Source organism: Mixophyes fleayi, chromosome 2 (assembly GCF_038048845.1).
Source record: "Mixophyes fleayi isolate aMixFle1 chromosome 2, aMixFle1.hap1, whole genome shotgun sequence".
Lineage (NCBI taxonomy): Eukaryota > Metazoa > Chordata > Amphibia > Anura > Limnodynastidae > Mixophyes > Mixophyes fleayi.
In genome coordinates, this window is record NC_134403.1 from 189369166 (window position 1) to 189392910 (window position 23745).

General features: G+C 40.6%; 2 protein-coding genes across 5 annotated transcripts in view; one reads left to right on the forward strand and one right to left on the reverse strand.

The window, feature by feature from the left end:
• AP2B1 (adaptor related protein complex 2 subunit beta 1) overlaps positions 1-13655 on the reverse strand; it is a 61929-nt gene extending 48274 nt beyond the window's left edge. For both annotated transcript variants that reach the window (XM_075195151.1, XM_075195150.1), the window contains exons 1-5: positions 13503-13655; positions 6270-6329; positions 5004-5109; positions 2824-2959; positions 1366-1611 (exon numbers count right to left, since the gene is read on the reverse strand). In XM_075195151.1, the coding sequence (XP_075051252.1) occupies positions 1366-1611; positions 2824-2959; positions 5004-5109; positions 6270-6306 (525 nt within the window). In that variant the 5' untranslated portion in view covers positions 6307-6329; positions 13503-13655. The remainder of the gene's footprint in view (positions 1-1365; positions 1612-2823; positions 2960-5003; positions 5110-6269; positions 6330-13502) is intronic.
• On the forward strand, positions 943-22895 carry PEX12 (peroxisomal biogenesis factor 12). 3 transcript variants are annotated; one of them, XM_075195153.1, is made up of 4 exons: positions 943-1037; positions 14557-14757; positions 16874-17409; positions 20913-22895. In XM_075195153.1, the coding sequence occupies exons 2-4, from the start codon at positions 14632-14634 to the stop codon at positions 21298-21300; spliced, it is 1050 nt and encodes a 349-aa protein (XP_075051254.1). In that variant the 5' UTR covers positions 943-1037; positions 14557-14631; the 3' UTR covers positions 21301-22895. The 3 variants fall into 3 exon arrangements, with proteins under 3 accessions (XP_075051254.1, XP_075051253.1, XP_075051255.1); XM_075195152.1 differs by lacking the exon at positions 943-1037 and adding an exon at positions 13862-14028; XM_075195154.1 differs by lacking the exon at positions 943-1037 and adding an exon at positions 13862-14028 and having other exon boundaries at positions 14699-14757.
• The last annotated feature ends 850 nt before the right edge of the window (positions 22896-23745 follow it).

Here is a 23745-nt window from a genome sequence, read left to right on the forward strand (position 1 = left end):
CAAGTTTTGAAGAGTTTTAGGGGGAATTCAATTCCCCCCCGAATTACCGCTACGTTAAAGTTATTACCGTTATTACGGTAAGTTTAACCTGGCTTCCTGCTCACAGCTCAGGGTGCTGCCAGCAAAAAGCCGGCTTTAAAACGGTATTTACGCACACTGTTACCGTAATAATGATAATAGTGCGCAAGCCGCGTTACTTTTTCAAGTGACGAGGCCAATTAAATTGCCCCCTTAGTGATTAGGCATGCTCTGGGTTATCTTCCAATAATAACTCCTGGTCACAGAAAGAAATATAAATGTAAAGGAAGGCTTGTCTTTTCTTGCTCCGTACCATAAACAAAGCACATCATGCTTGCTGGTAAAGTGCCACGTACATCATTTTGCTACATACCAGTGGGTTGAACAATTCTATCATTGCCTTCATCCAAAGAAAGACTGAAAAAACAAGAAGGCAGTATCCCCGGCTAGCCATAATATGCCTCAACAGAGATACACCCATGTCACCATTCATCTACAGATTGTCCTCTTAGCTTTAGCTATAAAAATTGCTTTGAAGCCTCAGAATGGTATTTTGTAGCCTTTTAAAAATGACCATTTCTCAGCGAGGTTGAACAGGATGAGAACAGCGTTTCACAAAAGATGAAATAAGCTTTAGCCAGGTACTCAGGTAATCTATTTTCAAATTACAGATCTTAACCAATATCAGAAGACTTTATAGGGTTTTTCCCAAATAAAAACTAAATTAGATAACAACATACTGTAAAACGCTGTCACTGAAAACAGTAATGACATCTGTCGTCACTCCTGGCACCTATATTTTTCCACTGCACTTTACTGCATGAAAACAAGACTGAGACACCATGTGACTCTTTGTACATGGTTTGGACTGTTCTCCAAACTGGGCATAGAGGGGGGAGGGCTGACTAAGAGTGGATCAGACTGCATTTTGCTGTGCTCGTTTCCTCACAGGAAAATAAGCAGTGAGAACAGACACTACAAGGCACTTCTGTTTCAACCAAATACAGGAGGCAGCAGAGGTGAGCCATTTAATTACTTAATTCATTTTCACATTTAGGTGGATGAGCACTTAAATGCAATCCCAAACTGTCCTCAAGTTCAACAGGTCAGAAAGGACAGAATATACCAAGACATGACCATCATTTACAAATAATAACCTATGTTGTTACTTCGTTTAATAACTGTATTGGTCCAACAAGTTATAATATATGGGTCATATTCTAGCAATGTTTCAAGACTTAAATCAAGGAAGGGAGGGGGACCCTTAAGAAAACTGGTACAAAGAATATAATAATTAAAATTTGCAAAAGCCCACTAGTAAATGCTCATCACATCCCCCAATCTTACCATTGGGTTGGAGTCTGCTATGAGATCACGCAGCGAGTCCAGAAAGCCTTGATCCTCCACCATCTGTGCATTAATGTCATGAAGCTTGGCCACACACACAGCTGCTGTCTTGCGCACATATGGGTCTTCATCCTTCAGGCACTTGCGCAGAGGCTCACAGAGGTACTCTGTGATTTTATCTACACGGATACAGCCCATGGTGCGCACAGCCAAAGCCCGAATTAGAGGGTTGGGGTCCTCACAATCCTAAGAAATAGAAAATGTGGTCACTGAAAAAATATTCTGTAAACAGTGGTGGAGCCAGAACAGATCACATCCAGCCATTTCTAACAGAATTCAAGACACACAACATTATAATCAGATCATCATCATCATCATTTATTTATATAGCGCCACTAATTCCGCAGCGCTGTACAGAGAACTCACTCACATCAGTCGCTTACAACATACGCTTACAATCTAATTCAATCTTTGTGTTCAAATAACTTGACAGGCCAGAATATTATTAGCCTTTTGAAACCCTACCGGTACAATAGATTGAACATGTAGGTTTATCTCTAATGCTCTGTCTGCTATGGAGATTTGCATACCAACTAGTTAAAGAAGAACTTCACCCAAAACAAAAAACAAAAAAATTAGTTTTGGGTGGAGTTCAATGCATTAAGTTAAAAAACCATTTACTTACTATGGGACAGTTACAGTCACCGGAGATCCGCCCATATCCCCAATGGATGTAACAGTCCCACTTCCACTCCACTCTCCTCTCACAATTTTGCCTGTCAAGCAGGTGTCAATACCTTTCCTCCATGAACTTATCATGAGCATACTCCATATATATTCCTCCGGTATGAAATAGGTTGAGTGGTAAGAAGAAAGCAGCATGGGACTGATACAGCCATCACACTGGGCTATCTGGTAAATGCTGGAAACAGGTGAGCAGGAATTCAATTTTTAACTTAACTTCTTGAATTTAAAAAACAAATGTATCTTGTTGTGGAATTGTTATTACATTTTGTGTACTTTTTTGGAACACTTTTCTTATCATACACATTTTATATAAGGCATATACTGTATGTATTCACCAACAAGGCATTCCTGTGCTTTGCTGACACTCAAAGCCATTTCCTTCCATTTAGCTGCATGCTTTCTACTACTACAGTAGTGTACTACAGGAAACCATTGTGTTATGTGGTCTTTGGGATAGGAATAAGGTGAAATATACAATATATACACATAGAAAGAAACACAAGAACTCCTTCTCCTATTCTAACCCTGAAACATGGATCAACAGAATTAGCACTTAATAAATAGAAGAACATATGGTGGAAATATGCAAAAAGCCTAGAGAGAAAGAATACATACATAAAACTTAAAAAACTTTAAAATCAGGCACCTATATATTATAGACACATAAATAGAAAATAATGCATAAATTAGAAAGTAAAATCAGACAGCTACCTTGACAAAGCTGTTAACAGCCATAATAGCCATGTCTGGCTGGCTCTTGGCATAGTTCATCAGGTAAAGATATACAAGTTTCTTCAGCTCCAGGTTGTCTGTCTGCATGCAATTCACTACATCTGGAAAAAGGGAACTGCAGCACAGGAAGAAAAAAGACAGAACAGTGAACCTTTGAATTGGTTTAGACACATTTGTGTATGACACTATGTCCAGAGCATGTATTTATTACCAGTCTTCATCACCTGTTGATTTGTTTTGTCTGCTGTTTTAGAGGTAGATGGGGATATAACAGTGTGTAGGCAGAATGTTGGAATAGTCACAGCAGCACAAATGATTTCAGAAGACAACTGCTCTGATCTTCTGGGGTGCAATGACCTGTCCACTTGTGGATTATGTTATGGAAGACAGGGTGCACGTGACTGGAGCAGTGTGAAGATGTGAGGATAAATGCAGGCAAAAATGAAGTTTCAGACAGAGTTTACAAGTGAAGGAGCAGGGTCCCCCAGCAGCACAGAGTAGTGAGGGAAGACCCCTGTCAAACCGACATGGGAACACTGCAGTGACAAACACAACTCTATATGAAACAACTTGTTATCGGACTGGTGATTTTCACAGCTACACATAAGAGTAACTCCTTTCAAGCCAATACATAAAACCTCCCCGTTCCAAAAGTGCATTTATTATTTTGTGCACAATTAAATATACTGGCAATGCGAACATTTCTCTTTCTGAGAAACTATCTATATCTAAAAAAAACTTTAAATTCATTCCCAGACCCAGAGATGTTGCTTCTTCAGTACTAGACTGATCATAATATTTTTGGAATGCCTTGCTATAATATATTTACTTATTAGTCTCAAGTATATTTCATTAGATTTTTGTCAGATAGGGCTTTCTTTTTACTAAGTTTAATAAATATACACATCTTTTATTTTAGGGAAGTATGTAGTGATACACAGTCTCCCAAGATGCACTTGGCTGTGCTTTATTCTCTCCTGGTCCAAACATACACCATGACTCCCAGGGCCTCAAGGATGAGGAATCCCTGTGAATGGCTCATTGTATTAGTGCACAGTGAGCATGTGCAGTGGACAAACAAAAAGGGGGAGAGGGGAGACAAAGTATTAGTATTTTAGGCATGCTAACCTAACAAGCCTTCCTTTGCAAAGGAGGAGGGTAGATTTTTATTTCCAGAACATTATGTTCAGTATATACTATATTTAAAAAAAAAAAAGAATTAAAACACATATTTGCCATGTGGTCATTATTTACATACAAGTGAATTAAGCTAACAAGTTATTTTGAATTGTAATACACCACATACCAGTAACATTAAAACCTAATTTTTAACTAGAAGATCAGAATGTGTTAGACCAAGACACTCCAATCCACTGAAAACTGAAATATTAAAACCATCAAATTTTATTTCTATTACTTCTAAAAACATATTATATAGGGTATCAGACCCTTCTTAAATTTATGAAAGTACTTGGCAACAATATACAGTGAATAAAAAAGGAAAAAAGTGCTTGCGCGATATTAAAATGTAGTTACTTTACTACGACCCTGTTAGACCAGTTTGCTTTTAGTAGTAATAGAAACAAAATTTGATGATTTTAATATTTCGGTTGGTATTTCAGTGGATTGGAGTTCCTCAAACTAATACATTGATCTTCTAGTTAAAAATTAGCCTTGCTAATGTTGAGAGCACCACCTCTAATTTAAAAATAACTATAACAAAAAATGTAATATAATAACTATAGTAATATATTGATCATTGGCAAATAGAGGTCAATCTATTTCTTCCAGTACTGATTAAAATATACAATAAAATACTAGCACCAAAAGCCCCAGAATAAAATGTGGCCCTGAGGTTCAGGTTTATGGTACCACTCTGCACATTTTTTTCAAATTTGGTAAATGAATTGGAGTCTTCTTGAAATGGAGAACAAAACAGACACTTTTTCTGGCATTCAGGAAATATGTACAAAGCCTACAAATGCAAACAGATATTATGTAAAGATTTACAATATTTTTGCAAGATAAGGCTAAGCAACCCCCACCAAACAACCTACTGTATTATTACCACTGAAATTAAATTTAGCTTACACCACAGTAAAACGTTTACTTCTATACACCCACAAGATGGCGCTATTCTGAAGAACAGTACTCGTTACCTCACATCTTTGCCAACAGTCATGGCGGCGATGACCTTCTTCACCGCTTCCTTGCGCTTCTCTTTCTTCTCATTGTTTAATTCAGCCTTCAATTCGAAGATCTCCCCTGAAATCAGACAAAACTACCGGTTTGATATGCAGAACTGTCTAGTAAAAGCCTTGACTATATTTTTTCTCAGATTAATAGAACTAAAACATTCATGACAAATTAATATAGTAATATTCATACAAAGTCTATCATACAAGCTCATTCTACTCTGCAGTGGCCTTTGAATAGCTGACATGGATAAAAGCTACATATGATGGGGAGCAAAAATAATTTGCAAAAGAAAAATTTATTTCTCAAAGGATTTGCTAAATATTTGAACCAACCTTTTTCAAAATACAGTTTTTACATAGTTTACTGACTGCACATTAAGTTCACTAAGAGATTAAATCAAGCACAACTTAGTATAGTGGGGGAAACATATAATATTTAGGCTAAATTTTCTAGGAAATGCATAGTTGATGATGTCCTAAATCAATGCCGTTTCAGCACAAACATTTCAGACTACTAATATTTGGTTCACTGAAATTCCATGCTGTCAAGCGACAAGAGACACAGCTGATACACCTCCTTTTATATTTTATTTTTACTGGGCATATTTGTGCTAAATTTCATGGTCAAGTTCATGCGTCCATGGCCCATTTCAGTGAAGAGGCACAAACGGTTCTTCAATGGCATTCAACTGTGCTGTGTTTTGGTTTGTTTTATTTTCTATGTAGAGAAGGGAGCATTGCACAAGTTCCCCTATCAACTATTTGCCTCACACTACTATTGGCAGGGTCTTTCTTCTGAAAGCCTCACCATTTCTGGGTGCACTAGTGCCTTGTAGTCACTGAGGACCTTTGTTTGAGATTGGTATATCATCGTACCAGCACAAGAGGAGAGGAGGCATCCAACACACAGGGCTAAAAAGAAAGTCAACTCCTGGTTGAGCAAGCCGTGACCACCCAATCAAAGGGTGTCATTTTACCTCCATGTGCCAGATCCTTCCTCTCCTTTGGCATTATATAATGTTCTCCAGCAGATGAATGTTGCACCATGCAAATAGAGAAGGCCCCAGCTCTGATGTATTCGTCTGGTGTAGTAAAGAACTTGAGCAAACTCCACTCTGAATACCATTTAAAATTGAATACCCCATAAATGACATGATAAGGTTCCTTATACGATAGCAGCCATTTCAAAATATAATTTAAAGACTACAGATCATGTCAGTACTGCACCTTTCTTGTTTGTGGTGAAATACTTTGAATCTGTCATATTTGCAAGTCCCCTTCAAGCACCTAAAGAAAATAAACATATACAGTGTATAAGTAACTCAGAATAAAACTACAATAAACTATTAGTTGTTTTAACAGCTACATTGTAAAAAGTGCTATAATACTTCAATGTCTAAGGCAGAGACATGGGAAATTAAGGCGGAAACAACGAAACATGGAAAAGATTTCAAATGTTAGCAGACATGAACTGGTATAAATGAGGAATGAGCAAAAAAATAACAATTAGAAACCTGGACAGAATTGGGGAGATTCAATTCAGTGTGATATGTCCAAGGAACGTACACGGAGACACATTGCGCAGATGTTATTGCAGGAATCTTCACTCATTTTTCAATCACATCCCATAGAGCGGACCAGAAAAATGAGTGGAGATGACTACCGTAATGGCTGGCAACATGCTCAGCCGGACATTGCGTTGATGTCTGCGCGGCACAGCGCCAGCAACTGAATCTCCCCCTATAAGTGACGTTTAAGAGGGGGTCACACTAGAAAAAAAAAATACATTTAAGTAACAACATTTATAATATTATGTAGCTATCTATAGAGAATATTTTATTATTCACATCAGTACCTTCCCGGGTGGAGCTTACAATCTGTTTTCCGTACCACATGGACACACGCATACACGGTTAAGTTTGTCCATGTAGTCTGCCACTTTGTCTGTGTTTATATTTTTATTGTTATTTTTTAGGTTTTAGATCCAAGTCTTAAATTTAGCCAGACGTTCGTTCTGTAAAAAAATACTTCCCTATGTTATTCCACATCCCCCACCCGCCAATTTCAAAGTGTGTTCCCTTGTTTTTACTCTTATTTTTAAAAATACTGACTTTCTGAACTCTATTATATTTGAATATTTCTATTTGCAGCAAATCTGAGGCATGTTAATAAGAGGATTTATGTACTTACGTTCAATCCGTTTCTCTGATTCCGTCTGGGGGACACTGCTTACCATGGGGTTGTGGAGGGGAGCTTGGGAGTTGGCACCTAACTAGTTAAACTTTAGTACTGCTGACAGACCCCTCCCCTCTACAATCCCCCTGCCTCTTCCTGTTCAGTTAGTTTTAAAAAGCCCATGGATAAAAAGGGCAGTCAAATAAGAGCACACAGAAGAAAAACAGAAGGGAGGGATCGCAGTGTCCCCCAGACGGAATCAGAGAAACGGATTTAACGTAAGTACATAAATCCTCTTTTCTCTTTCATCCGGTCTGGGGGACACTGCTTACCATGGGGACGTTCTAAAGCAGCCCCCTAAGGGTGGGACTACTCTGAAAATCCCGCTCGTAAAGCATTACGAGCGAAATCTGCATCAGCTGATGCAAAAACATTAAACTGATAAAATTTTGTAAAGGTGTGGACAGAGGACCAGGTGGCTGCCCTGCAAAGCTGGTCTGCAGAAACTCCATTCCTTGCTGCCCACGAAGCCCCTACCGATCTGGTGGAATGGGCTGTAAGTCTCTCCGGCACAGGACGGTGAGCCTTTATATATGCTTGTCTGATGGTAGACGTAATCCATCTTGCGATGGATTGTTTTGAGGCTGGCCATCCTCTCTTATTAGCGTCATAAAGGAAAAACAGAGAGTCAGTACGTCTAATCTGGGAAGTTTTTTTAACATAAATGCGGAGAGCTCTAACCACATCTAACTTTTCCATAGATTGTTGATCCGCATGGGAAGAAGATGAAAAAACCGGAACTACAATTTCCTGGTTAAGATGAAAAGCCGAAACTACTTTAGGGACAAAAGAAGGAAGGGTCCTTAACACCGCTCTGTCCTCGTGGAAAACCAAATATGGTTCCCGACAGGACAGGGCTCCTAATTCTGAAACTCTACGAGCTGATGTGATAGCCAAAAGAAAAAGGACCTTCCAGGTCAACCACTTTAAATCTGCACTGCTCAATGGCTTAAAAGGAGGCCCCTTGAGCGTATCCAGTACCATGTTGAGATCCCATGGAGCTGTAGGAGGAACATAGGGAGGCTGAATATGCAAGACTCCCAGTAAAAAAGTCCTAATATCTGACAAATCAGCTAATTTCATATGGAAAAATACTGAAAGTGCCGATACCTGGACCTTTAGGGAACCTAATCTAAGGCCTGCTTCCAGGCCATCCTGAAGGAAAGCTAACAGACGAGGGAGACGAAAGGAGGACGAGTGGCACGTCCTATTTTTGCACCATCTAATGTAGGCCTTCCAAATCCGGTGATAGATGCGAGATAAAACTGGCTTCCTTGCTCGCATCATAGTCTGTACTACAGTGAAAGAAAAACCTCTAGCCCTCCAGAGGCCGGCTTCAACAGCCATGCTGTTAAATTGAGCTGAGGTAAATTCTGGTAATGGAATGGACCCTGCAGAAGAAGGTCGTCTCGATACGGAAGGCGGATTCCTGGTCCTTCCGCCATAGATATTATGTCTGCGTAATATACTCGGCGCGGCCAAGAGGGAGCTACTAGAATTACTGGCAGAAGGCCCTGCCGTACTCGTCTGAGGACGCGAGGAAGCATGGGAATCGGAGGAAACAGGTATCCCATTTTGAATTCCCATGACATTGTCATGACATCCACTGCCAGCGCTAAGGGATCTCTTGCCCTTGCGCAAAACCTGTGAACCTTCCTGTTGTGTCTGGAGGCCATGAGGTCTATGTCCGGAAGACCCCACTTGTGAACCAGAGACTGGAAGACTTCCGGGTGGAGTGACCACTCCCCCGGCATCATCTGGTTTCGACTTAGATAGTCCGCCTCCTAGTTTTCTATTCCTGGAATGAAAACTGCTGATATTGCCGGAACACATTCCTCTGCCCAAACCAATATTTGGGCTGCAATATCCAAAGCCGCTGCACTCCTGGTTCCTCCTTGTCTGTTGACATATGCCACGGCCGTGGCATTGTCGGACTGAATTCTGACCGGGTGGCCCTGAAGAAGGGACTGTGCTCCCGGAGGGCCAAGAGAATGGCCTTCAATTCCAATACATTTATTGATAGGGTTGATTCCTGAACCGACCAACGTCCCTGGAGTCGGAGGTGCAGGATTACCGCCCCCCCAGCCTTTCAGGCTGGCGTCCGTCGTGGCTATGATCCACGACCATGGTGCGAAGGATCTGCCCACATTCATGTGATCCTGAAACAGCCACCACTGAAGAGATTCTCTCGCCCTCTGAGATAGAGAGATCTTCTGAAGTTCCAGGAGTAGTTGTGATCCTGACCACTTTGACAATAGATCCCACTGGAAACATTGAGAATGGGCTCGACTGAAGGGAATGGTCTCGAAGGAGGCCACCATCTTTCCGAGTAGCCTCATGCACAAGTAGCATTGAGGGGCTGGGAGAAGACAAAACCTGAGTAGTTACAGTCTGAATAGAGCTGATCTTCTCTTCTGGGATTAACACCCTTTGTTTGCTGGTGTCCATGATGAGTCCCAGGAAAACCCTGCGCTGACACGGAACCATCTGGGATTTTTTTGAATTTATCAGCCACCCCAGGGTGAGGGATAAGTGATGACGTAGGCAATTCTCTGTGGAAGCCTTGATGAATAGGTCGTCCAAATAAGAAACGACCTGAACTCCCTGCAGGTGAAGACATGCTGCTATTATTGACATAATCTTCGTGAAGACCCTTGGCGCTGTAGAGAGGCCGAAGGGGAGGGCCCGAAACTGGTAGTGGAATAATCCCACCGAGAATCTGAGAAGGGATTGATGGTGGATCTAAATGCGAACGTGGAGGTATGCGTCCTTTATATCTATGGACGCCATGAACTGATCCTTCTCTAGGCCGTTTATCACTGACCTTAGAGATTCCATCCAAAATCTGTCCACCCTTAAGTGAACATTGAGGCCCTTTAAGTTTAGGATGGGACGAAAGGAACCGTCCGGCTTCTTGACTAGAAACAGGTTGGAATAAAAACCCCTCCCTCTCTGGCAATCTGGAACTCTGCAGATGACCTTCTGAAGCAGAAGAGAAGCGACACAATCCTGTATAGCCTGTCTTCTTGATGGATCTCGGGGTAGCGGGGTCTGGAAGAAACGCTGTGGAGCCGGGCCCAGTAGTTCTATCCTGTACCCTTCTGAAATAATTCCCCGAATCCAAGGATCTTGGGAAGACGCTGCCCACTGTTCCTGAAACAGAGACAGACGTCCCCCCACTGGCGCCCCCTGCGGTACAGGGTGGTCGTCAGGACGCAGGCTTCTCCTGGGTCTTAGGGGCCTGGCGCTTAGTTGCAAACGAGGACCTCCCCCTGGTAGAGGAGCCTCAGGAATTTGATTGTCTGCCTCTAAAAGATTGTCCCCTATGGAAGGAGGTCCCACGAAAGGTCTGACGGAAAGAGCTGCCCCTCGGGGCGCGGCTCCTGTTAGATTATACTGGCAAGGAAGTGCTCTTGCCCCCCGTTGCCTGGGAAATAAGGGTATCTAATTCCGGGCCGAACAAACCTGCTGCAGAAAAGGGGATAGTTTCAACGGACCTTTTTGATTCCGCATCACCTTCCCAGGATTTCAGCCATAGCGTCCTCCTTGCTGAAATAGAGGCCGCCTGAATGGAAGAGGAAACCGCTGCCGAGTTCTGGGCCGCCTCATAAAGATACCCTGAAGCCTCCTTTAAATGCAAAGCTAGGGGAAGAAATTCGGAGTCCTGTAAGGCCTCTGCCAGCTGGTCTGCCCATGCCTCCATGGCTCTAGCCACCCAGGCGGAGGCAAACGTAGGTCTGAAGGCAGAACCCGCAGCCGCAAATATGGATTTGAGCTGGGACTCAACCTTGCGGTCATTGGCGTCCGGAAGGGACGCTGAACCAGGAGCTTGAAGTAAAGTATGTTTTGCCAAGCAAGCAATAGGGATGTCTACCTTGGGAATACTCTCCCAGCGAACCACTTCTTCCTCCTGTAAGGGATACAGGTAAGAGAACCTTTTGGGGATAGAGAACCTTTTCTCAGGTTGTTTCCATGCCCCTTCAGCAATATCTTTAAGTTCTGCGGAAGGGGGAAAACGGCTGGCTTTCCTTTTGGCCTTTTTAAAGAGACTTCTGTCTCTGGGAGTAATATCCTCCGGCTCTGGGAGATCCAGCGCCTGTCTTACCGCTAAAACCAAATAATTAATAAATTGGCTTTTAGGATACTCTACCTGTTCCGAGGGATGACCTTGGTCAGGATCCGAATAAATTTCTCCCTCTTACTCAGAATCTGAAAGGACCATAAGGGGATTAACAGATCTAGGCCTCTTTCTTTTAGCAGGCGGGATATTAGAGGAATCAAGCAACTGGTTAAGCTTGTTCAAACCCTTTATAAAGGCTGTAGACCATGCCGGATCTGTAGCAACAGGGGCTGGGTCAGTCTGTAATGATGAAGGTCCCGGCAAACTCGAACCGCTAGAGCCTGAGGAAGCCGGGAGGTCTAACTGCGTATAAGCATTACTACCATGAAATTTACAGTAATAAACAATACACAGAAATGATCTATAACACATTACATAATACATAAAAGACAACAAACTAATATAAAGACTAAACATCTACTATTTAACAAGTTACATAAAGATAACTTGGTAATGCAGTTCAAGTTATTTACGAGAAGTGAGCAAGAGTGATAGTAATGTCCAAATTGAAATAGGCCTGAGCTCAAGAAAACAGGGGTAGGGGAGCAGACTTGGATGTACAGAGTGTGATGCAATAGTATAAAGAGAAAACAAGGAAAGATGGTCCTGCTCATGAGAGCTTACATCCTAAAGGGAAGGGGAAAAGACAAATAGGGTGGCACCGAGAGGGGGAGTGGAGGTGATGGCCAGGCAAAGGAGTTAGGAGGAGGGCTGATAGGCTTGAAAAAAGAAACGAGTTTTAAGGGCTTGCTTAAAGCTTTGGAGAGGAGACACTTATCTGGTGTGGGAGATCGTTCCACAGGTGGGGAGCAGCCCGGACAAAATCCTGGAGGTGGAAAAGTTAATCAGTGTGGCGGTGGTCGTGGGCAGAGTAGAGAGGGGCAGGGAGTAGAGAGGGGCAGGAAGGAGAGTGGGTAGAAATGAGATTGGAGACAGAGTTTTGTAGGTGATATGGGCAACAGGGAGCCAACGTAGCGAATGTGAGAGAAGACTGCTGCAGGAGAGAAAAATAAGGCATGCAGGCAGCAGCATTAAAGATAGACCGAATAGGGCAGAGCCGTAACTTAACATTTTAACGACTGGGGCAAGAAGCAACTGCAACCTTTCTAGACCTTAATTTTAACCAAATAAACCAAAAACATTCAGAAACCGCACACCCCTTCAGCATTGCGCCCTGGAATAGGGGTAAAGCGGGAGTTGGGTAGACCAAAATAATGTAGGTTACAGTAATCAAGGCGAGAGATTACAAGGAAGTGAGTAAGAGTTTGGTGGCTTCAACAGTGAGAACGGAATACATCCCCAAGATCTGGTCCTGAGGCAGAAGCAGCAGAAATTGGAGAGTGACTGAATGTGAGGTTTAAATGAGAGGGAGAAGTTGAGGATGATCCCTAGGTAGCAGACTTAAGGGACAGAGAAGAGGGTGGGCATTAAGGCAGGTGAGAGAGCCATGGAGGAGAGATCTCAACATGACATATCTAAGAGTGGATAACAGAGTTTGTCATTAGGATGACAAGGTTATTGTTAGCTTAACATAAAAATGTAGTAGGAAAAGATATCATTATTTAAGGCGTAGCAATATAAAAACTGTTATAAATATTGTTTACTCCCAATTTCTGGTTCCTACAATGAAAACATACATGATTTTTGCTACTACCTGTGGAAATATGTAACACACCTTTTCAATATGAACTAAACCCGATTCTAATTTTTCAAAAATGTTTAAATCAAAACCCTGCCCATGATAAAAGTATCATTTCCGATAAATAAAATATAGTAAGGGATTTGAGATGAGGTGCTGATCATTTCAGATATGCCATATTCTGCACCCGCCACCTTTACAAGAAGCTTATGCATTCATATTTTCATATTAGTGAATTAACCTTTTAATAATATCTAAATGACAATGCATAGTCTATAACAGAACTGCCTGTGATACTACACTACTTTGTGGGAACGAGAACCGAACACGTAGCAATAAACGGGCAGCACAGCGCATCTGTAATGAGAGCCGGATAGCTGCTACTAACACAGGCGGTTCCCTGCTCCAGTCTCTGCCTCCCGTTACATCCGTAGGGGCAGGATACAGGGCAGCTTCTCACACGCACCTGCAAAGAGGGTTCGAAATCGAGATGTAATTGACAGCCGGAAACAAGGGAGCCCTGGAAGCAGAGAACAAGCTGTTTAGACAGCGGCTCCAGAAACCAGAAGATCCTCACCCAGCGCACCCACCTGCGTTCCAAGTGCCGGAAATACGTCACCCAGTGCACCCTTCTGCGTTCCAAGTGCCGGAAAACCGTCACCCAGTGCACCATCTGCGGCCCAATTACCGGAAATACGTCACCCAGTGCACCCATCTGCGTTCCAAGTGCCGGCAAACGTCGCCCAGCACACTCGCCTGCGTCCCAAGTGCCGGAAATACGTCACCCAGCACACCCCTGCGTTCCAAGCATATAACCCATTCGTAATACGTGCTCGGGCTATGCGGTTCAAGTACAGGAAGTCACTCTGCGGGCCAAGCATAGAGGCGATGTTGTAACTGTTTCTCGAGGACGCAGATTCTTTTAATGGTTGTTCTTCCTGAGAGCTGGAACAAAGACCCAGTGAAAGGACAGTAGCGTGGCGTGCAATATGGTGATTACTGCACTATCTGTTAATAATACAAGGTGTTAATAAGCTATGTGCAGCTGTCAGAGTGACATATACACGTGTGTAACTTTGACCTTTAACCCTGCCCTGTGTATTACTTTACTCGTGCAAGATCATATTCAGTATTTTGGCATCTGGTTGCCAGTGGTGGATTTAAGGTCCAGTGGGTTACCTTGTAGTGACACTGTTTATTTATCTCAATATTGGCTGATATTGCGTACTTCTTTTACAATTTCAAACAGAAGAAAGATTGTCAATGTGTTTTCATTGTTTTGTGTTGCTTTAGTGGATTGTTATTGCATATTTAAAACTGTTAAGTATTTTTCTATATAGTGAGTTGCTGAAAAAGAAAATATAAAGCCTGCAGTCCCTAAGATGCCAATGTTGATAATAGTGTCATTAACAGAAAAGAAAACCAAAACAGAAGGATAACTACCTGAAGTAAAGAGTAGCTAAATTTTGTCAGTAAATTATAAGGTGAATCATGCATTATTGTTGTTTTTATTTATATAGGGAAATCCAGGGAAAAGGCAAAGGCATAACTTTCTTTAATTTTAAAGAAGAGATTGTGAAAGGGAATCTTTAAAAATGGCTGAACGTGGGGCTCACATAACAACAGCATCACCAACTGATAATCGACCCTCTATTTTTGAAGTTGTAGCTCAAGAGAGTTTGATGGTGGCAGTGAGACCTGCATTGCATCATATTGTCAAGGTAAGTCCTTTGGTGCCATCAGTCATACTGCTAAATAATTAGATCATGCATATGAATCAACATCTTCCCCAAAGGGGTGAAACTTTTCTGAATAACGTAACCAATTGCCCCCTTCTCTCCCTCTCACCCCTGTGTCTCTGTCTGTCTACCCCTCCCCTTAGATTGTACGCTCCCTTGAGCAGGGCCATCTCTCCTCCTGTTTCCTACACTTCTGACTCTGCTCTCCAGCTACCTTTCCCCCCACCCCTCTGGGGGTCTCCCCGTCATCCGCGCCCTTCCTCTTGGGCTCCGGCGCTTGCTGGTCTTCCCTCCCCCCTCTCTCTAGCTGTGCTTTGAGCTTACTGAATTACTGTGCTTATTGTTTACTGTAACGTGCTGTCCCACCTTGTATTGGACTTGTTTGTCCCTGTACGGCGCTACCGACACCTAGTGGCGCCCTATAAATAAAAATTAATAATAATCTATTAAACACAAAATTCCTGAAAACTTAATGACTCCCAAAGTCTTTTTGACTCCTGAATGTATCGTAACATACATCATGGCTGGCATTCATATATTATGTGCTCAGAAAAACTAGGGTGTTTGAGCATAAGGGAAGAGCCCGTGCATGAGGTTTTTTTTTCCAGGAAATACATGTGGTTTTGTATGTTCTCTCTGTATTTGGGTGCGTTTTCTCTCAGTCCAAAACATACTGATAGACTAATTGGCTTTTGAGGAAATTACCCAAGGTATCATCATCACCATTTATTTATATAGCGCCACTGATTCCGCAGCGCTGTACAGAGAGCTCATTCACATCAGTCCCTGCCCCATTGGAGCTTACAGTTTAAATTCCCTAATACACACACACACACACGGGTCAATTTTGATAGCAGCCAATTAACCTACTAGTATGTTTTTGTAGTGTGGGAGGAAACCGGAGCACCCGGAGGAAACCCACACAAACACGGGGGGAACATACAAACTCCACACAGATAAGGCCATGGACGGGAATTGAACTCATGACCCCAGTGCTGTGAGGCAGAAGTGCTAACCACTTAGCCACTGTGCTGCCCATGTATGTGCGTTTGTTTGTGTCCTAGCGAATTTAGACTGTAAGCTCTACTTGGGCAAGGACTGTTGTAAGTAAGAAAACCACTCTCTGGTAAGCCGTTTTAATGTGTTGGCACTATAAAAAGGTTAATAATATTATTAATAACTGTTATATATTTGATAAATCCCCCTACCCTCCCAAAATGGGACTGGCCTCTTGTTCCATGTCACGTGTGCAAGACAAGCATCAGTTTGTTTACTGTTGTAATCCTTACTTACCTATGTATAAATATCGTGCCAAGGTAAACTGCCAATAAGCTCTGTCATCCTTTTGGTGAAGCTCCACCCTTTCTCAACAATGAATGTTTCCTACACACACTGCTTTAGTACACCTGAGTGCCACAATGAAAATTATTGTCTTAATCTGCAAAAGTGTTGTACAATTGCCCCTTTATCTGTGTAATTCTGTTTTTTTAATCACACTGCTATGTTTAGCTGTTTAGAGTAAATTCTGTTTTATGTGAATGTCGAGCTCTGAGCTGGTAGATGGAAAACTACAGCATGTGAACAGGACAGTTGAAGTGTGAATGAAAGGTAGGATTTATATAGTAGGCAGTCACTGGCAGGAACAATTGATACTTTTTGGCAGCCCATCAGCTGGCAATTTGCTAGAAAGGGTGAGAGGAATGCAGTCTACAGCTGTGAGGATTTAGTTAATAAAATTTATTTATATAGTGCTCAGTATGCATGATGGTTTGGTTAATGTTTGTGCATGTTTCACTTTAGATCGTATTAAATCATCATAATAACTTTGAATTATTTGTTATGTATTGTAAGAGTGGAGGCTTACAAGCAAAAGACTCAGTCATTCTTTTTATGAACAATACAAATTAAATATAGTATTTGCTTTACTTCCTTTAATATTTAAATATATATATCATTCTTTAATAGAAAAAAAACAATACAGAGGTATTCACTACCTCAAGTAAAGAGTAACTAAATATTGTCAGCAGATTGTAAGGCAATCAAATAATAAAGTAAATCAATCTTCCGTATGACTGCTAACTGGATGTCTATTTCACAGGTACTTGCAGAATCAAATCCTGCTCGTTATGGCCCCCTGTGGAGGTGGTTTGATGAACTTTACACCCTACTGGATCTTCTTCTACAGCAGCATTACTTGTCCTGGGCCAGCGCCTCTTTCTCTGAGAACTTCTATGGACTAAAGCGTGTGGCCATTGGAAACAACAGAGAACATCATACATTGCAAAGGAAAGAGTACTGGAAGTCCCTGATGCTGTTGGTGCTCGTACCTTATCTACGATTAAAGCTGGAGAAATTGGTAAAAAGGCTACGGGAGGAGGAAGACTACTCTATACAAAACCCAACGTTATTCCGTAAAAGATGTTATAAGGCTATTCTGGCATCCTATCCCTTTGTGAAACTGTCTTGGGAAGGTTGCTTTCTCTTTTATCAACTCCGGTATATTCTGTGGAATACAAGGCACCACTCCCCATTGCTCAGTTTAGCTGGAGTGCAACTTGCTAGGCTGACCCTGGAAGACCTACAAGCCATGGATACCAGACCTGAAAAACCAGACTCAACACAGTCTGTTCTGAGGTGAGTTGAAGTTGATCTTTTCATATCAAATTCACTAAATCCATACAAAAAAGGCCTCAAGATCATCCACGTTTATTTATATAGCACCAGCAGAATTTACAAGATTCTGATTTGTTGTGATATGCCTGGTATACCCTCCAATTATATACTGAGTGACAAGATATCCAAACTCTCCGAGTGCTGATAACATTCTTAATTCAGAAAATAATCCTTAAGGCACCAATATCTCTGTTTATTGCAATACATATCTATATATACATCTATTCAGCAGGAATCTTTTTAAGTATTGTAGGGGTCACAAGTTAAGGGGAGGTTGCAAATTCTTCTTGCATGTAGTACAGAACTGTGTTTTTTATACACACTGTCTCAGCATGCAGCTGGTTGTTGTGTGGCAGGATCGATGCAATAAGCAGTGTGTACCTTCCCAAACTGTGTTATTTGCTGGTTTTGATTTAATAGGTAAATCACAAATTATGCAGAAATAGAATATTTTATTTCGTACAAATGTGTGTAATTGCCCACATTGACATAAGAGAGCTGGCCCATATAAGCATTAATTGCAGTATTTCACAACTGCCCCTTAAAAGCGTTGTGTGACCTGTGACCTTGCCGATCCTGATGGAAATGTGAATGGTGGAAAGTCCAGCCACGCTAATTTAGGACCAACCCTACAGTGAAAAGCACGAAAAGAGATATATATATATATATATATATATATATATATATATATATATATATATATATATATATATATATATATATATATATATATATATATATATATATATAATGTGTGCTGTATATATCACTTATCAAACCTATAAAAAAAACATATATTTATACTTAAATTTAATCAGTGTTGTATGCTGATCTTTGTTTCTCCACCAGATTTTCTCTAATATGATGTATACAAAAAACATCAGTGTACTATTTTTTATACAATAAGGGGGAGATTAAATTCCCCACGTTCTTTCACAAAGAACGTGGGGAATTGAATCTGCCGGATTGGAAAAGTGGAGATGTTGCCTATAGCAGCCAGTCAGATTCTAGCTGTCATTTATTTAGTACATTCTACAAAATGATAGCTAGAATCTGATTGGTTGCCATAGGCAACATCTCCTCTTTTTCAAACCCGCAGCTTGATAAATTTACCCCTTGGAGTCCAACATTTAACCTTGTGAAAATTTCTTTACTAAGAAGTGTTCAAGCAGAATCAAACTTTCCAAGCATGGTGTTCCCCTGAAAGTGAAGAAAGACATTTTCTTTTACCTTTAAAATGGTGATCTTGGTGAAGACACTTTCTACAGGTGCTGCCCCCTAGTGTGAAAAGAGTTACTAGAATTTTTCTTATATTATAGTACCATGCTTGGAAAGTCTGATTCAACACTTCTTGGTAAAGAAATTGTTAAACATTGGACTCTAATGGGGTATTCAATTGTCCGGGATCGAGCGCGGAAAAACCATTACCGTTAATATGGTACTCTCACTGGATTTCAGCGAGTAAATTACCGTATTAAGGGTTTTTCCCGCGCAGGATTACCGTAATAACGGTAATCCTGCGCGGACCGCGGGATTTTCGGCAATCCCGCAGACAATTGAATATGCCCCTAATTGTAAAAAATAAAATTACAGTTATGTTTTATTATCCTTATACATCATATTTGAGAAACAGAAGATCTGCAAACAGCACTGATTCAATTTAAGTATACATTTGGTTTTTTTTATCAGTATGATAAGAGATATATACAGAGCTTGCTTTTTTATTTGTTTTATATGTGCTAAATCTTTGTATGTTTTTTTTTAAAGATTTTTGGGGGGCTACAGTTGATAGTAGAGCGCTGTAGGAGGTTTCTATTTATAAATAATTGAAGTGTTTATACATAGCTGTCTTACCATGCTATTTCATTGTTCTGCAACAGGTTGCAATATTATCTAACAGAGCAGAGACATAGACAGATCCAGGTGCTCAAATGGTTTTTGACTTGTATTGGTCCCCGCTAGGATACACCTCAGTATGCGTTAGTAGCCTCAGTTGTCCATGATGGTGTGGGGAGATAATACATCACTTTTTAAACAGAGCTGCAGTGAAATGTCACATCGAAACTAAGCAACGTATTTCATCTTCATAGTTCATATCTGAATTTTTTTTCACTCTCTCCTAAATCACTTGTTGATTTAGCCTCTAATGTGTTAAATTAATTATAACAATGGGGCTGCATTGGGATTGATTCTATTACATTGATTGAAGTGTGCTTAAAAATAGGCCTGTTTTCCACCAGTCATTTTGCAGAGATAATAATGCTTAGTGCTGCCTGCTAAACAGGTAACCCAAGCTTCAATGTACCTTCTCAAGCACTTCAATCTAATTTAAAATGATCAATTCCCACTAAAACAAAGTCTAATTTTTCCATTTGGGTGCATGCTTGGGCTCCTATGGGTCTCAATTTTCCCAGAACAGACCTTGCCCTCCCCAAATATAACTTCATACTTATTCTCCCATAATTCAAACTCCTGCTGGACCTAAAATAACAGGATACATTGAAATAGGTTCCTGTAATTGTTCTACCTTATTTTGGACTTAAAATGGAAGTATAGTATGGATTGTAGGGCACTGTGTTCATGAAACAGGAACACAGTGCCTGTCAGACAAAAAAGTCTGCCTGAGCAGGAGTAGGTAGAACAATGATTACCCACAGAGCATGTTGAATGCTGGACCCCAGCTACATAATTTTATGTGAAAATATATAAAAACTTATGGCATTCCATGACATTTTCAGGTTTAGGTGGAATTAGGACTGATAGCATAGGTTCTTAACTGGGCTGGTCAGCAAATATGTGGCATGTTCAGGACGCTATGACCGTCGGGGAGGCTAAATACTTAAACTGACCAATCAGAGAGGATGAGAGAGATTAGCCACAGGAGGCTTATGATGATTTATTAGTTTGCATCATTTACATTTGTGCGTGCACCCGGCTGTCCCCTAAGGCCGGAGCGCGGCATTGTGACACAGGGCATCCTGGCCATCACCATGGCAATGTGACGTCCTGGCTGTTGCCATAACAGCTGGGACGCTAGCAGGGGAAACGCTCGCAACAAAGTTTTTAGTTTTGTTTAGTCCTTTTTCACTCCACTTTAACCCTGTTACTATTTTAAAGGATTTTTCTACCTTTTGACTCTAATTGCTGGCTTCTGATTTATCTGATGCCTAATTTTCATCTCCAGTAAAAGCCTTTGGTTGTCACGCAAAAGGGCCCATTGGACATAAGTGGTGGAAAACCTAATTTTATGTCTCCACGTGACGAACGCACAATTGACTGTGTGTATGTATGTATATGTGTGTGTATATATATATATATATAAATTTATTTCGCTTTTTTTTAACCGAACCGTTAATGTTAATATGTGCAAAGTAAAATAAAAGCTATTAACTACATTACAACAGCCTGTAAGATGCTTATTGTACTTTTTCTTGTCATAATGTTACTCTCTCTCTCTTCCACAGTGTGGGCAGTATTTTGAAGAAAGCTCTTGGTGGTGTGTCTATGACTCTCTCCTCCAGCTTATCCCTTGGTGTGTTCTTTCTGCAGTTTCTAGAGTGGTGGTACTCTGCAGACAACCAAGATACACTTAAGTCTCTGAGCTCCTTGCCTGCGCCTTCTCCTCCTATACATTTTGACCTAGAAATTTACTCCCCCCTGCTGCCCAAACTAAAGACTGTGTGTCCACTTTGTCGTAAAGTACGAGTAAATGATACAGCTCTCGGCACCTCAGGCTATGTCTTTTGCTACCGATGTGCCTACTACTATGTGAAAAATCACCAGCGCTGTCCAGTTAGTGGCTACCCAACAGAGTTGCAGCATCTCATTCGACTCTATTCACCTGACAGCTAAGATAACCTTGGATAGACTACTATAAAGAGATTTTTTTGGCAAGGATTTAAAAAACAAACCATCATCTAGATATTAAGGCACAATAAAAAAATATTTGTCATTTCAGTGCATCATAAGCTGATTAACAATTGTATTATTTGCATTAGTAAAACAATGCAGGGTTTTATGAGTGAAGATTTTTTTCTGTTTCTTATTGAAAAGGTATTGACAGATAACAGGAAAAAAAATGCATTGTTTCAATAAAAGATTGTTTGTTTTAGCTATACCAAATTAAATTTCAGGATTTTGTTTAGTGTAAAATTTTTTTTAAAAAAAGCAACATACCCAAGGTCTGTGTTGACAGAAATATATAAAAGTTTTAAATACTCATTGATTTTGGGGGTTCCTGGCACTCCACACTGTCAAATGAAGGTTGGGTGCAGTTGTACTGCAATGGAATCACAATTCAAGTAGAAGTCAAACAAGAAATTATTATTGCATTATTAATTGGTTCTCTGCTTCTTACAATCATGTACATGGGATATGTCTGTTTTTCCAATAATATTGCTGTTGTAATTGTACATAGTACTTTAATGGGGGGAAATATTTTTTTTAATAAACTGTAAAATCATACAAACAAATTTTGGGGAGGGGCATTGGGTACTTTTTTTAGATGGTAGTGGATGCACTCCGTCTGCTTTTGAGAGAAAAGGACAAACACCTTTGTGTGATTGCTAAGCTCTAGGTCTGGACAGGGCAATGTTGGCTTTCTGTAAAGAGATGGTGAGACCAAGATGAGTGTTTTTTATTTTATTTTTTCTTCAATTTTAGATTGGGGGGTGGTAGAGATATATAGTGCTGTTTTATTGCACATAAAATATTTCCTTTTGTATTTTTACAACTTTGGAGAAGATCTGATTGAAGTATAGGTATAGTTGGCTGCTGGATATGTGTTAATGATCACATGTTTCCTGTACCGTTCATTAAACACACATACAAGATTAGCAAATGTGTTGTGTTTACGGTTTATTTTGGTTTCTGCCTTTGAGGTCAACAGACCTCAATCAATATAAAGACTAGAGAACTATAGCGAAAAAAAAAATAGTGCTAGAAGAAACGCACCAGACAAACTTGTGGGAAAACCAAAGGGAAAAAACAAACAAACAGGTAAGACAAAGGTAAATCTCTAACAAAGTCGTAACAAGTATGAAACTCTGAACAAACTGCTGACAATTCCACTTCATCTGTAAAAACACATTGGAGGTACAGTCATAGCAATGGGCATGCTTCGCTGCTACCTCTGGGACTGACGCTCTACACATCATTGATGTAACTAATAGATTTCAGCAGAAGCACTTCAGAATTTTACACATTCTCTGACTACGTACAAGTAAATCAATCAAGAATCATGGAGCACCACTAACCCTGCAGGGAGAATCGTCCAAATGATATCAAACAGACAAGTCTACTCAGGTGTACTTGCTGCACACCTTCAGAGTTGTTTGCCTTGTGGTAAATATTAACTGTTCATTAAATGTAATTGTATATTAAAGTGTTATAACTCTAAGCCAAAATACTCTTACATTAATAAAATTATTGCTTTATTTTTTATTCCAGTCTGCAGTGTATCCATTGCCTTGAATTAAACCGCACTAAAATTATCAAGGGAAAAAGCACTTTGAGCCCAATTTACAAAGCACTAAACAGCTGAGGTACAACTCAAATGGTGGTACGGTTATACTTAATACTCCTTATCTCCCATCAGTCTCATGATTAGCTAAAGCCATGAATACAGCTAAACTGAATAGCATTTGAGAAGAAAACAGAAGACTTATTTAATGAAGGGGGTGGTTCTAAAGTGGTAGTAGGTTGGACTTCAGGTGACCAACACTTTCACTTCCTTCTTGCATATTACTGAATGCAGTAGTTTTAATCAATAGGGAAGAGGACATAGTGAAAGTCCAGTGACAACCATCCTTGGGAGCTGACCTGCAAGTCAAATGTGACTTCACAAACATGGAAGAGGAACACCAGGATGGCGATAATTTTAGTTTGGCAACAATGGCATTAATCTGTGATGGCACTGATATTAACTACAATAAAAAAAAAAATTAAAAACCAGGTCAAGAGAAAGCTATTAATTTTAATATGTCAATGTCGAACGTAACCCATTAGCAACTGTTACAAGTGCATATGCGTAGATTAAGGGATGTATAACAATTCCACTCAGAAGCAGGGAGTATGCATTTCAAGGCTATTGCTGCTGACTTGAATATTTATATTGAATGAGATCTAGTGAGGTCTATACATTGTCACAGCTGCATAAAGGAAACAGACAGTTTCTACATCTACTAAGTAGATGTAGAAGCTTGCTATATTGAGACAGTATATTCAACACACACCAACAGCACTTTTTCTACAGTTTCTTAAGAACTGTAGCTCAGTGTGTGGGTGAGAGATTTTATA